The sequence below is a fragment of the Anguilla anguilla genome, chromosome 19, assembly GCF_013347855.1.
Source record: "Anguilla anguilla isolate fAngAng1 chromosome 19, fAngAng1.pri, whole genome shotgun sequence".
NCBI lineage: Eukaryota > Metazoa > Chordata > Actinopteri > Anguilliformes > Anguillidae > Anguilla > Anguilla anguilla.
The window spans coordinates 9,232,024-9,245,103 of NC_049219.1; the positions used below are offsets into that span (position 1 = coordinate 9,232,024).

The window sequence follows — 13,080 nt, forward strand, 5'->3', positions numbered from 1 at the left end:
GTGGTGTGGTCTGTAGTTTGGTGTGCTCTGTAGTTTCTGGTGCGCTCTGTAGTGTGTGGTGTGGTCTGTAGTTTGTGGTGCGCTCTGTAGTGTGTGGCGTGTAGTTCACGGTGTTGGTCTTTCTCCCAGGGCGATGTGGTCCGGTTGTTCCACGCCGAGCAGGAGAAGTTCCTGACCTGCGACGAGTACAAGCAGCAGCAGCACATCTTCCTCCGGACCACCCTGCGCCAGTCCGCCACCTCCGCCACCAGCTCCAAAGCACTCTGGGAAATAGAGGCAAGGCCACCCCCACCCCAGTCATTCATCCATGCCACAGATTCCATCAAGAACAGTCATTAGGGCAAACAATGACTCATATCTCATATGATCACACCTTAGGGCTAGAATAGATAAACTTTTTCCTGAAAGGAAAATAATTATTTGCAGTGTACACACAGTTAAACAAGCCTAATAGACACACTTTAGCTCATTCTGTAAGCTGTGGTTGCCATAGTGCCGCGTTTAGCCGTACAGAGTAGCTGATTGGTGTGATGTTTTGCAGGTGGTGCACTATGACCCCTGTAGGGGAGGGGCCGGCCAGTGGAACAGCCTCTTCCGCTTCAAGCACCTCGCCACGGGGAACTACCTGGCAGCTGAGGTCAGCCCGCTTCCACCTACGCCCCTCCTGCTTTCCTCCACTGCTCTCCACCTTTCCTCCGCCCCTCTCTTTTCCCCCCCGCCCCTCTCCCCCCACAGACATTTTTAAACACGGCGAACAAACCCGGCCGGTTTCACCCCGCTGTTGAAGGCTTCTGCGACTGGATGCTGGAAGGACGCTGCAGCTGCTGCAGTCTGCCTGTAGATGGCAGTGTTGCCACTGGAATGCCAGCCCCCCGTGCCCGGCGCAGCAGTCTGATAGACATGCAGACGTTCAGCCGTCGGCCTGCTCCGCTACCGTGTGCCATCGCTACGCAGCGCCAGGCACCCGCTCTGAGGGTCGCTCTGAGGGCCACTGCGAGGGCCCCTCTCTGAGTGTGCACACTGCGAGGGCCCCTCTCTGAGTGTGCGCACTGCGAGGGCCCCTCTCTGAGTGTGCGCACTGCGAGGGCCCCTCTCTGAGTGTGTGCTGCGAGGGCACTGTGAGGGCCCCTCTCTGAGTGTGCGCTGCGAGGGCCCCTCTCTGTGTGCACGCTGCGAGGGCCCCTCTCTGTGTGTGCACTGCGAGGGCCACTCTCTGTGTGCTGTGTGCGCACTGTGAGGGCCCCTCTCTGAGTGTGCGCTGCGAGGGCCCCTCTCTGTGTGCTGTGTGCGCACTGTGAGGGCCCCTCTCTGAGTGTGCGCTGCGAGGGCCCTTCTCTGTGGGCTGTGTGCGCACTGTGAGGGCCCCTATCTGTGTGTGCACTGCGAGGGCCCCTCTCTGTGTGTGCGCTGCGAGGGCCCCTCTCTGTGTGTGCGCTGCGAGGGCCCCACTCTGTGTGTGCACTGCGAGGGCCCCTCTGTGTGTGCTGTGTGCGCACTGTGAGGGCCCCTCTCTGAGTGTGCGCTGCGAGGGCCCCTCTCTGAGTGTGCGCTGCGAGGGCCCCTCTCTGAGTGTGCGCTGCGAGGGCCCCTCTCTGAGTGTGCGCTGCGAGGGCCCCTCTCTGAGTGCGTGCTGCGAGGGCCCCTCTCTGTGTGCGCACTGTGAGGGCCCCTCTCTGAGTGCGCGCTGCGAGGGCCCCTCTCTGTGTGCTGTGTGCGCCCTGTGAGGGCCCCTCTCTGTGTGCTGTGTGCGCACTGTGAGGGCCCCTCTCTGATTGTGCGCACTGTGAGGGCCCCACTCTGTGTGTGCACTGCGAGGGCCCCTCTCTGAGTGCGCACTGTGAGGGCCCCACTCTGTGTGTGCACTGCGAGGGCCCCTCTCTGAGTGCGCACTGTGAGGGCCCCACTCTGTGTGCACTGCGAGGGCCCCTCTGTGTGTGCTGTGTGCGCACTGTGAGGGCCCCTCTCTGAGTGCGCGCTGCGAGGCCCCTCTCTGTGTGCTGTGTGCGCACTGTGAGGGCCCCTCTCTGTGTACGCACTGTGAGGGCCCCTCTCTGAGTGTGCGCTGCGAGGGCCCCTCTCTGTGTGTGCGCTGCGAGGGCCCCTCTCTGAGTGTGCGCTGCGAGGGCCCCTCTCTGTGTGCTGTGTGCGCACTGTGAGGGCCCCTCTCTGAGTGTGCGCTGCGAGGGCCCCTTTCTGTGTGCTGTGTGCGCACTGTGAGGGCCCCTCTCTGAGTGTGCGCTGCGAGGGCCCTTCTCTGTGGGCTGTGTGCGCACTGCGAGGGCCCCTATCTGTGTGTGCACTGCGAGGGCCCCTCTCTGTGTGTGCGCTGCGAGGGCCCCTCTCTGTGTGTGCGCTGCGAGGGCCCCACTCTGTGTGTGCACTGCGAGGGCCCCTCTGTGTGTGCTGTGTGCGCACTGTGAGGGCCCCTCTCTGAGTGTGCGCTGCGAGGGCCCCTCTCTGAGTGTGCGCTGCGAGGGCCCCTCTCTGAGTGTGCGCTGCGAGGGCCCCTCTCTGAGTGCGTGCTGCGAGGGCCCCTCTCTGAGTGCGTGCTGCGAGGGCCCCTCTCTGAGTGTGCGCACTGTGAGGGCCCCTCTCTGAGTGCGCGCTGCGAGGGCCCCTCTCTGTGTGCTGTGTGCGCACTGTGAGGGCCCCTCTCTGATTGTGCGCACTGCGAGGGCCCCACTCTGTGTGTGCACTGCGAGGGCCCCTCTCTGAGTGCGCACTGTGAGGGCCCCACTCTGTGTGTGCACTGCGAGGGCCCCTCTCTGAGTGCGCACTGTGAGGGCCCCACTCTGTGTGCACTGCGAGGGCCCCTCTGTGTGTGCTGTGTGCGCACTGTGAGGGCCCCTCTCTGAGTGCGCGCTGCGAGGCCCCTCTCTGTGTGCTGTGTGCGCACTGTGAGGGCCCCTCTCTGTGTACGCACTGTGAGGGCCCCTCTCTGAGTGTGCGCTGCGAGGGCCCCTCTCTGTGTGTGCGCTGCGAGGGCCCCTCTGAGTGTGCGCTGCGAGGGCCCCTCTCTGTGTGCTGTGTGCGCACTGTGAGGGCCCCTCTCTGAGTGTGCGCTGCGAGGGCCCCTCTCTGAGTGCACGCTGCGAGGGCCCCCCTCTGAGTGCACACTGCGAGGGCCACTCTCTGAGTGTGCACTGCGAGGGCCCCTCTCTGTGTGCTGTGTGCGCACTGTGAGGGCCCCTCTCTGTGTGCGCACTGTGAGGGCCCCTCTCTGTGTGTGCGCTGCGAGGGCCCCTCTCTGTGTGTGCGCTGCGAGGGCCTCTCTCTGTGTGCTGTGTGCGCACTGTGAGGGCCCCTCTCTGAGTGTGTGCACTGCGAGGGCCCCTCTGTGTGTGCGCTGCGAGGGCCCCTCTCTGTGTGTGCGCTGCGAGGGCCTCTCTCTGTGTGCTGTGTGCGCACTGTGAGGGCCCCTCTCTGAGTGTGTGCACTGCGAGGGCCCCTCTGTGTGTGCTGTGTGCGTGCTGCGAGGGCCCCTCTCTGAGTGCGCGCTGCGAGGGCCCCTCTCTGAGTGCGCGCTGCGAGGGCCCCTCTCTGAGTGCGCGCTGCGAGGGCCCCTCTCTGTGTGTGCGCTGCGAGGGCCCCTCTCTGAGTGTGCGCTGCGAGGGCCCCTCTCTGTGTGTGCACTGCGAGGCCCCTCTCTGTGTGCTGTGTGCGCACTGTGAGGGCCCCTCTCTGAGTGTGCCCTGCGAGGGCCCTTCTCTGTGTGCTGAGTGCGCACTGTGAGGGCCCCTCTCTGAGTGTGCGCTGCGAGGGCCCCTCTCTGAGTGCGCGCTGCGAGGGCCCCTCTCTGAGTGCTGTGTGCGCACTGTGAGGGCCCCTCTCTGTGTGTGCGCTGCGAGGGCCCCTCTCTGTGTGTGCGCTGCGAGGGCCCCTCTCTGTGTGTGCGCTGCGAGGGCCTCTCTCTGTGTGCTGAGTGCGCACTGTGAGGGCCCCTCTCTGTGTGTGCGCTGCGAGGGCCCCTCTCTGTGTGTGCTGCGAGGGCCCCTCTCTGTGTGCTGTGTGCGCACTGTGAGGGCCCCTCTCTGTGTGCTGTGTGCGCACTGTGAGGGCCCTTCTCTGAGTGTGCGCTGTGAGGCCCCTCTCTGAGTGTGCGCACTGTGAGGGCCCCTCTCTGTGTTCTGTGTGCGCACTGTGAGGGCCCCTCTCTGAGTGTGCGCTGTGAGGCCCCTCTCTGAGTGTGCGCACTGTGAGGGCCCCTCTCTGTGTTCTGTGTGCGCACTGTGAGGGCCCCTCTCTGTGTGTGCGCTGCGAGGGCCCTTCTCTGTGTGCTGAGTGCGCGCTGCGAGGGCCCCTCTCTGTGTGCGCGCTGCGAGGGCCCCTCTCTGAGTGCGCGCTGCGAGGCCCCTCTCTGTGTGCTGTGTGCGCACTGTGAGGGCCCCTCTCTGTGTGCTGTGTGCGCACTGTGAGGGCCCCTCTCTGTGTGCTGTGTGCGCACTGTGAGGGCCCCACTCTGTGTGTGCGCTGTGAGGGCCCCTCTCTGAGTGTGCGCTGCGAGGGCCCCTCTCTGTGTGCGCTGCGAGGGCCCTTCTCTGTGTGCTGAGTGCGCACTGTGAGGGCCCCTCTCTGAGTGCGCGCTGCGAGGGCCCCTCTCTGTGTACGCCCTGCGAGGGCCCCTCTGAGTGTGCGCTGTAAGGGCCCCTCTCTGTGTGCGTGCTGCGATGGCCCCTCTCTGTGTGCGCACTGTGAGGGCCCCTCTCCGAGTGTGCGCTGCGAGGGCCCCTCTCTGTGTGCTGTGTGCGCACTGTGAGGGCCCCTCTCTGTGTGCTGTGTGCGCACTGTGAGGGCCCCTCTCTGTGTGTGCGCTGCGAGGGCCCCTCTCTGAGTGCGCGCTGCGAGGGCCCCTCTCTGAGTGCGCGCTGCGAGGGCCCCTCTCTGAGTGCGCGCTGCGAGGGCCCCTCTCTGTGTGCGCACTGTGAGGGCCCCTCTCTGAGTGCGCGCTGCGAGGGCCCCTCTCTGAGTGTGCGCTGCGAGGGCCCCTCTCTGTGTGCTGTGTGCGCACTGCGAGGGCCCCTCTCTGAGTGTGCGCTGCGAGGGCCCCTCTCTGAGTGTGCGCTGCGAGGCCCCTCTCTGTGTTCTGTTTGCGCACTGTGAGGGCCCCTCTCTGAGTGTGCGCACTGCGAGGGCCCCTCTCTGTGTGCGCGCTGCGAGGGCCCTTCTCTGTGTGCTGAGTGCGCACTGTGAGGGCCCCTCTCCGAGTGTGCGCTGCGAGGGCCTCTCTCTGTGTGCTGAGTGCGCGCTGCGAGGGCCCCTCTCTGAGTGCGCGCTGCGAGGGCCCCTCTCTGAGTGCGCGCTGCGAGGGCCCCTCTCTGTGTGCGCGCTGCGAGGGCCCCACTCTGTCTGTGCACTGCGAGGACCCCTCTCTGTGTGCTGTGTGCGCACTGTGAGGGCCCCTCTCTGAGTGTGCGCTGCGAGGGCCCCTCTTTGAGTGCTGTGTGCGCACTGTGAGGGCCCCTCTCTGTGTGTGCGCTGCGAGGGCCCCTCTCTGAGTGTGCGCTGTGAGGGCCCCTCTCTGAGTGTGCGCTGCGAGGCCCCTCTCTGAGTGTGCGCTGTGAGGGCCCCTCTCTGAGTGTGCGCTGCGAGGGCCCTTCTCTGTGTGCTGAGTGCGCACTGTGAGGGCCCCTCTCTGAGTGCGCACTGTGAGGGCCCCTCTCTGAGTGCGCACTGTGAGGGCCCCTCTCTGAGTGCGCACTGTGAGGGCCCCTCTCTGAGTGCGCACTGTGAGGGCCCCTCTCTGAGTGCGCACTGTGAGGGCCCCTCTCTGAGTGTGCGCACTGCGAGGGCCCCTCTCTGAGTGCGCGCTGCGAGGGCCCCTCTCTTTGTGTGCGCTGCGAGGGCCCTTCTCTGTGTGCTGAGTGCGCACTGTGAGGGCCCCTCTCTGAGTGCGCGCTGCGAGGGCCCCTCTCTGAGTGCGCGCTGCGAGGGCCCCTCTCTGAGTGCGCGCTGCGAGGGCCCCTCTCTGTGTACGCGCTGCGAGGGCCCCTCTCTGTGTACGCGCTGCGAGGGCCCCACTCTGTGTGTGCACTGCGAGGACCCCTCTCTGTGTGCTGTGTGCGCACTGTGAGGGCCCCTCTCTGTGTGTGCGCTGCGAGGGCCCCTCTCTGTGTGCTGTGTGCGCACTGTGAGGGCCCCTCTCTGTGTGTGCGCTGCGAGGGCCCCTCTCTGAGTGTGCGCTGTGAGGGCCCCTCTCTGAGTGTGCGCTGCGAGGGCCCCTCTCTGTGTGCGCTGCGAAGGCCCCTCTCTGTGTGCTGTGTGCTCAGTGGACTGTGTTTAGTGAGGTGCTCAGTGGAGTGTGTCGAGTGAATGACCGCAGGTCTGTTGTTGTCCGCAGGTGAACCCAGACTTCCGAGCTGAAGGCAGTGGGGACACAAAAGTTGGAGTAAGTCTGACTGCCGTCACTTATATTTATGTGCTCTGTCCTGCTGTCTAGGGTGTGACTTTTCCTGATTGGTCGATTAGTTTTTTTTAGTGACCCTAATTGTGTCAGCTGGAGAGTGATATGTTGCGAATGGTATGTGCTTTTATGTCTTCATAATACCCGTCAGTGTGTGCGTATCCTGTCTAAGATTGCTTTTGGTCAGCGTTTCAAATGCATACATGTGATGTGTATTTGTTTAATAAATTTGGGTTTATGTGTTTAAAAATACTCGCCTCTTCCCTCTGGTTTTTTCCTGTGTGCCACCTGCAAAATAACTTTGCAGTTTACAGGTACACCTGTTTTCGATTTATTTTTAACTTGGTAGTTTACAGGTACACTTATTTGAGAGGCATTTTTAAGAAGGTTGATGTCGCAGTGTTTCCGTCCGTCCCTGTGTGTGATAACACTCAGGCTGGCTGGCAGTGGAAGTGAGGTCACCAGAGGCAGTGGAAGTGGGGTGTCCTTGCCAACAGGTCCCTCCCACACCTCCAGCGCCAGGGTTCCATAACCACTCGCCTCTGCATGCCCTTTCTTTTTCTCTCTCTCTCCCTCTCTCCATCCCTCTGCCTCCCAACATCTCTCTCTTTTACTCTCTCCCTCCCTGTTTCTCCCTTCCCACACTCTGTCTCTCCACCTCTCTCCCTCTTTTTTTCCCTCTCTTCCTCCCTCCCTTTGTATTTTCTTCACTCACTCTCTGTGTGTGCACTGTGAGGGCCTCTCTGTGTGCTGTGTGTGCGCTGCGAGGGCCCCTCTCTGTGTGTGCGCTGCGAGGGCCCCTCTCTGTGTGTGCACTGCGAGGCCCCTCTCTGTGTGCTGTGTGCGCACTGTGAGGGCCCCTCTCTGTGTGCTGTGTGCGCACTATGAGGGCCCCACTCTGTGTGTGCACTGTGAGGGCCCCTCTGTGTGTGCTGTGTGCGCGCTGCGAGGGCCCCTCTCTGAGTGTGCGCTGCGAGGGCCCCTCTCTGTGTGTGCACTGCGAGGCCCCTCTCTGTGTGCTGTGTGCGCACTGTGAGGGCCCCTCTCTGTGTGTGCGCTGCGAGGGCCCCTCTCTGTGTGCTGTGTGCGCACTGTGAGGGCCCCTCTCTGAGTGTGCGCTGCGAGGGCCCCTCTGTGTGTGCGCCGTGAGGGCCCCTTTCTGTGTCCTGTGTGCGCACTGTGAGGGCCCCTCTCTGTGTGTGCGCTGCGAGGGCCCCTCTCTGTGTGCTGTGTGCGCACTGTGAGGGCCCCTCTCTGAGTGTGTGCTGCGAGGGCCCCTCTCTGTGTGCGTGCTGCGATGGCCCCTCTCTGTGTGCGCACTGTGAGGGCCCCTCTCTGTGTGCGCTGTGAGGGCCCCTCTCTGTGTGCGCTGCGAGGGCCCCTCTCTGTGTGCTGTGTGCGCACTGTGAGGGCCCCTCTGTGTGCGCGCTGCGAGGGCCCCTCTCTGTGTGCGCGCTGCGAGGGCCCCTCTCTGAGTGTGCGTACTGTGAGGGCCCCTCTCTGTGTGTGCACTGCGAGGGCCACTCTCTGAGTTTGCACTGTGAGGGCCCCTCTCTGTGTGTTGTGTGCGCACTGTGAGGGCCCCACTCTGTGTGTGCACTGCGAGGGCCCCTCTGTGTGTGCTGTGTGCGCACTGCGAGGGCCCCTCTCTGAGTGTGCGCTGCGAGGGCCCCTCTCTGAGTGTGCGCTGCGAGGGCCCCTCTCTGTGTGTGCACTGCGAGGCCCCTCTCTGTGTGCTGTGTGCGCACTGTGAGGGCCCCTCTCTGAGTGTGCGCTGCGAGGGCCCTTCTCTGTGTGCTGAGTGCGCACTGTGAGGGCCCCTCTCTGAGTGCGCGCTACGAGGGCCCCTCTCTGAGTGTGCGCTGCGAGGGCCTCTCTCTGTGTGCTGTGCGCGCACTGCGAGGGCCCCTCTCTGTGTGTGCGCTGTGAGGGCCCCTCTCTGTGTACTCCCTGCGAGGGCCCCTCTCTGAGTGTGCGCTGCGAGGGCCCCTCTCTGAGTGTGCGCTGCGAGGGCCCCTCTCTGAGTGTGCGCACTGCGAGGGCCCCTCTGTGTGTGCGCCGTGAGGGCCCCTCTCTGTGTGCTGTGTGCGCACTGTGAGGGCCCCTCTCTGTGTGTGCGCTGCGAGGGCCCCTCTCTGTGTGCTGTGTGCGCACTGTGAGGGCCCCTCTTTGTGTGTGCGCTGCGAGGGCCCCTCTCTGTGTGCTGTGTGCGCACTGTGAGGGCCCCTCTCTGAGTGTGCGCTGTGAGGGCCCCTCTCTGTGTGCGTGCTGCGATGGCCCCTCTCTGTGTGCGCACTGTGAGGGCCCCTCTCTGAGTGTGCGCTGCGAGGGCCCCTCTCTGTGTGCGCTGCGAGGGCCCCTCTCTGAGTGTGCGCACTGTGAGGGCCCCTCTCTGTGTGCGCCCTGCGAGGCCCCTCTCTGTGTGCGCACTATGAGGGCCCCTCTCTGTGTGCTGTGTGCGCACTGTGAGGGCCCCTCTCTGAGTGTGCGCTGCGAGGGCCCCTCTCTGTGTGCGCGCTGTGAGGGCCCCTCTCTGTGTGCTGTGTGCGCACTGTGAGGGCCCCTCTCTGTGTGCTGTGTGCGCACTGTGAGGGCCCCTCTGAGTGCGCGCTGCGAGGCCCCTCTCTGTGTGCTGTTTGCGCACTGTGAGGGCCCCTCTCTGAGTGCGCGCTGCGAGGGCCCCTCTCTGTGTGCTGTGTGCGCACTGTGAGGGCCCCTCTTTGAGTGCTGTGTGCGCACTGTGAGGGCCCCTCTCTGTGTGCTCGCTGCGAGGGCCCCACTCTGTGTGTGCACTGCGAGGGCCCCTCTGTGTGTGCTGTGTGTGCGCTGCGAGGTCCCCTCTCTGAGTGTGCGCTGCGAGGGCCCCTCTCTGTGTGCTGAGTGCGCACTGTGAGGGCCCCTCTCTGAGTGCGCGCTGCGAGGGCCCCTCTCTGTGTACGCCCTGCGAGGGCCCCTCTCTGAGTGTGCGCTGCGAGGGCCCTTCTCTGTGTGCTGAGTGCGCGCTTTGAGGGCCCCTCTCTGTGTGGGCGCTGCGAGGGCCCCTCTCTGAGTGCTGTGTGCGCGCTGTGAGGGCCCCTCTCTGAGTGTGCGCTGTGAGGGCCCCTCTCTGTGTGCTGTGTGCGCACTGTGAGGGCCCCTCTCTGAGTGTGCGCTGCGAGGGCCCCTCTCTGTGTGCGCGCTGCGAGGGCCCCTCTCTGTGTGCTGTGTGCGCACTGTGAGGGCCCCTCTCTGAGTGTGCGCTGCGAGGGCCTCTCTCTGTGTGCTGTGTGCGCACTGTGAGGGCCCCTCTCTGAGTGTGCGCTGTGAGGGCCCCTCTCTGTGTGCTGTGTGCGCACTGTGAGGGCCCCTCTCTGAGTGTGCGCTGCGAGGGCCCCTCTCTGAGTGTGCGCTGCGAGGGCCCCTCTCTGTGTGCGCGCTGCGAGGGCCCCTCTCTGTGTGCTGTGTGCGCACTGTGAGGGCCCCTCTCTGAGTGTGCGCACTGTGAGGGCCCCTCTCTGAGTGCGCGCTGCGAGGGCCCCTCTCTTTGTGCTGTGTGCGCACTGTGATGGCCCCTCTCTGTGTGCTGTGTGCGCACTGCGAGGGCCCCTCTCTGTGTGCTGTGTGCGCGCTGCGAGGGCCCCTCTCTGTGTGCTGTGTGCGCACTGTGAGGGCCCCTCTCTGAGTGTGCGCTGCGAGGGCCTCTCTCTGTGTGCTGTGTGCGCACTGTGAGGGCCCCTCTCTGTGTGCTGTGTGCGCACTGCGAGGGCCCCTCTCTGAGTGTGCGCTGCGAGGGCCCCTCTCTGTGTGCTGTGTGCGCGCTGCGAGGGCCCCTCTCTGTGTGCTGTGTGCGCACTGTGAGGGCCCCTCCCTGAGTGTGCGCACTGTGAGGGCCCCTCTCTGAGTGCGCGCTGCGAGGGCCCCTCTCTGTGTGCTGTGTGCGCACTGTGAGGGCCCCTCTCTGAGTGTGCGCTGCGAGGGCCCCTCACAGTGCGCCTAATTGTGTCTGCTGGAGAGTGATATGAGAGTGGTATGTGCTTTTATGTCTTCATAATACCCGTCAGTCTGTGCGTATCCTGTCTAAGATTGCTTTTGGTCAGCGTTTCAAATGCATACATGTGATGTGTATTTGTTTAATAAATTTGAGTTTATGTGTTTAAAAATACTCGCCTCTTCCCTCTGGTTTTTTCCTGTGTGCCACCTGCAAAATAACTTTGCAGTTTACAGGTACACCTGTTTTCGATTTATTTTTAACTTGGTAGTTTACAGGTACACTTATTTGAGAGGCATTTTTAAGAAGGTTGATGTCGCAGTGTTTCCGTCCGTCCCTGTGTGTGATAACACTCAGGCTGGCTGGCAGTGGAAGTGAGGTCACCAGAGGCAGTGGAAGTGGGGTGTCCTTGCCAACAGGTCCCTCCCACACCTCCAGCGCCAGGGTTCCATAACCACTCGCCTCTGCATGCCCTTTCTTTTTCTCTCTCTCTCCCTCTCTCCATCCCTCTGCCTCCCAACATCTCTCTTTTACTCTCTCCCTCCCTGTTTCTCCCTTCCCACACTCTGTCTCTCCACCTCTCTCCCTCTTTTTTCCCTCTCTTCCTCCCTCCCTTTGTAATTTCTTCACTCACTCTCTGTGTGTGCACTGTGAGGGCCTCTCTGTGTGCTGTGTGCGCACTGTGAGGGCCCCTCTCTGAGTGTGCGTACTGCGAGGGCCCCTCTGTGTGTGCACTGCGAGGCCCCTCTCTGTGTGCTGTGTGCGCACTGTGAGGGCCCCACTCTGTGTGTGCACTGTGAGGGCCCCTCTGTGTGTGCTGTGTGCGCACTGTGAGGGCCCCACTCTGTGTGTGCACTGTGAGGGCCCCTCTGTGTGTGCTGTGTGCGCGCTGCGAGGGCCCCTCTCTGAGTGTGCGCTGCGAGGGCCCCTCTCTGTGTGCTGTGTGCGCACTGTGAGGGCCCCTCTCTGAGTGTGCGCTGCGAGGGCCCTTCTCTGTGTGCTGTGTGCGCGCTGCGAGGGCCCCTCTCTGTGTGCGTGCTGCGAGGGCCCCTCTCTGAGTGCGCGCTGCGAGGGCCCCTCTCTGTGTGCGCGCTGCGAGGGCCCCTCTCTGTGTGTGCGCTGCGAGGGCCCCTCTCTGAGTGCGCGCTGCGAGGGCCCCTCTCTGAGTGCGCGCTGCGAGGCCCCTCTCTGTGTGCTGTGTGCGCACTGTGAGGGCCCCTCTCTGAGTGTGCGCTGCGAGGGCCCCTCTCTGAGTGCGCGCTGCGAGGCCCCTCTCTGTGTGCTGTGTGCGCACTGTGAGGGCCCCTCTCTGAGTGTGCGCACTGTGAGGGCCCCTCTCTGAGTGCGCGCTGCGAGGCCCCTCTCTGTGTGTGCGCTGCGAGGGCCCCTCTCTGAGTGCGCGCTGCGAGGCCCCTCTCTGTGTGCTGTGTGCGCACTGTGAGGGCCCCTCTCTGAGTGTGCGCACTGTGAGGGCCCCTCTCTGAGTGCGCGCTGCGAGGCCCCTCTCTGTGTGCTGTGTGCGCACTGTGAGGGCCCCTCTCTGAGTGTGCGCTGCGAGGGCCCCTCTCTGTGTGCGCTGCGAGGGCCCCTCTCTGAGTGTGCGCTGTGAGGGCCCCTCTCTGTGTGCGTGCTGCGATGGCCCCTCTTTGTGTGCGCACTGCGAGGGCCCCTCTCCGAGTGTGCGCTGCGAGGGCCCCTCTCTGTGTGCGCACTGTGAGGGCCCCTCTCTGTGTGCGCACTGCGAGGGCCCCTCTCTGTGTGCGCGCTGCGAGGGCCCCTCTCTGTGTGCGCTGCGAGGGCCCCTCTCTGTGTGCGCACTGTGAGGGCCCCTCTCTGTGTGCGCTGCGAGGGCCCCTCTCTGAGTGCGCCCTGCGAGGGCCTCTCTCTGTGGGCTGTGTGCGCACTGTGAGGGCCCCTCTCTGTGTGCGCCCTGCGAGGGCCTCTCTCTGTGGGCTGTGTGCGCACTGTGAGGGCCCCTCTCTGTGTGTGCGCTGCGAGGGCCCCTCTCTGTGTGCTGTGTGCGCACTGTGAGGGCCCCTCTCTGAGTGTGCGCTGTGAGGGCCCCTCTCTGTGTGCGTGCTGCGATGGCCCCTCTCTGTGTGCGCACTGCGAGGGCCCCTCTCTGTGTGCGCACTGCGAGGGCCCCTCTCCGAGTGTGCGCTGCGAGGGCCCCTTTCTGTGTGCTGTGTGCGCACTGTGAGGGCCCCTCTCTTTGTGCGCTGCGAGGGCCCCTCTCTGTGTGCGCACTGCGAGGGCCCCTCTCTGCGTGTGCGCACTGCGAGGGCCCCTCTCTGTGTGTGCGCTGCCAGGGCCCTTCTCTGTGTGCTGAGTGCGCACTGTGAGGGCCCCTCTCTGAGTGCGCGCTGCGAGGGCCCCTCTCTGAGTGCGCGCTGCGAGGTCCCCTCTCTGTGTACGCCCTGCGAGGGCCCCACTCTGTGTGTGCGCTGCGAGGGCCCCACTCTGTGTGTGCACTGCGAGGACCCCTCTCTGTGTGCTGTGTGCGCACTGTGAGGGCCCCTCTCTGTGTGTGCGCTGCGAGGGCCCCTCTCTGAGTGTGCGCTGTGAGGGCCCCTCTCTGAGTGTGCGCTGTGAGGGCCCCTCTCTGAGTGTGCGCTGCGAGGGCCCCTCTCTGAGTGCGCGCTGCGAGGGCCCCTCTCTGTGTACGCCCTGCGAGGGCCCCACTCTGTGTGTGCGCTGCGAGGGCCCCACTCTA

At 64.5% G+C, this 13,080-nt stretch overlaps 1 protein-coding gene across 2 annotated transcripts in view; it reads left to right on the top strand.

Annotated features, from left to right (window-relative positions):
• The window catches only part of itpr2 (inositol 1,4,5-trisphosphate receptor, type 2), an 87,089-nt gene that overhangs the window by 11,947 nt on the left and 62,062 nt on the right, over positions 1–13,080 (top strand). The window contains exons 8-10 of one of the 2 annotated variants that reach the window (XM_035402253.1): positions 130–276; positions 542–637; positions 6,338–6,385. In XM_035402253.1, the coding sequence (XP_035258144.1) occupies positions 130–276; positions 542–637; positions 6,338–6,385 (291 nt within the window). The remainder of the gene's footprint in view (positions 1–129; positions 277–541; positions 638–6,337; positions 6,386–13,080) is intronic. The other variant, XM_035402254.1, reaches the window with a different exon arrangement.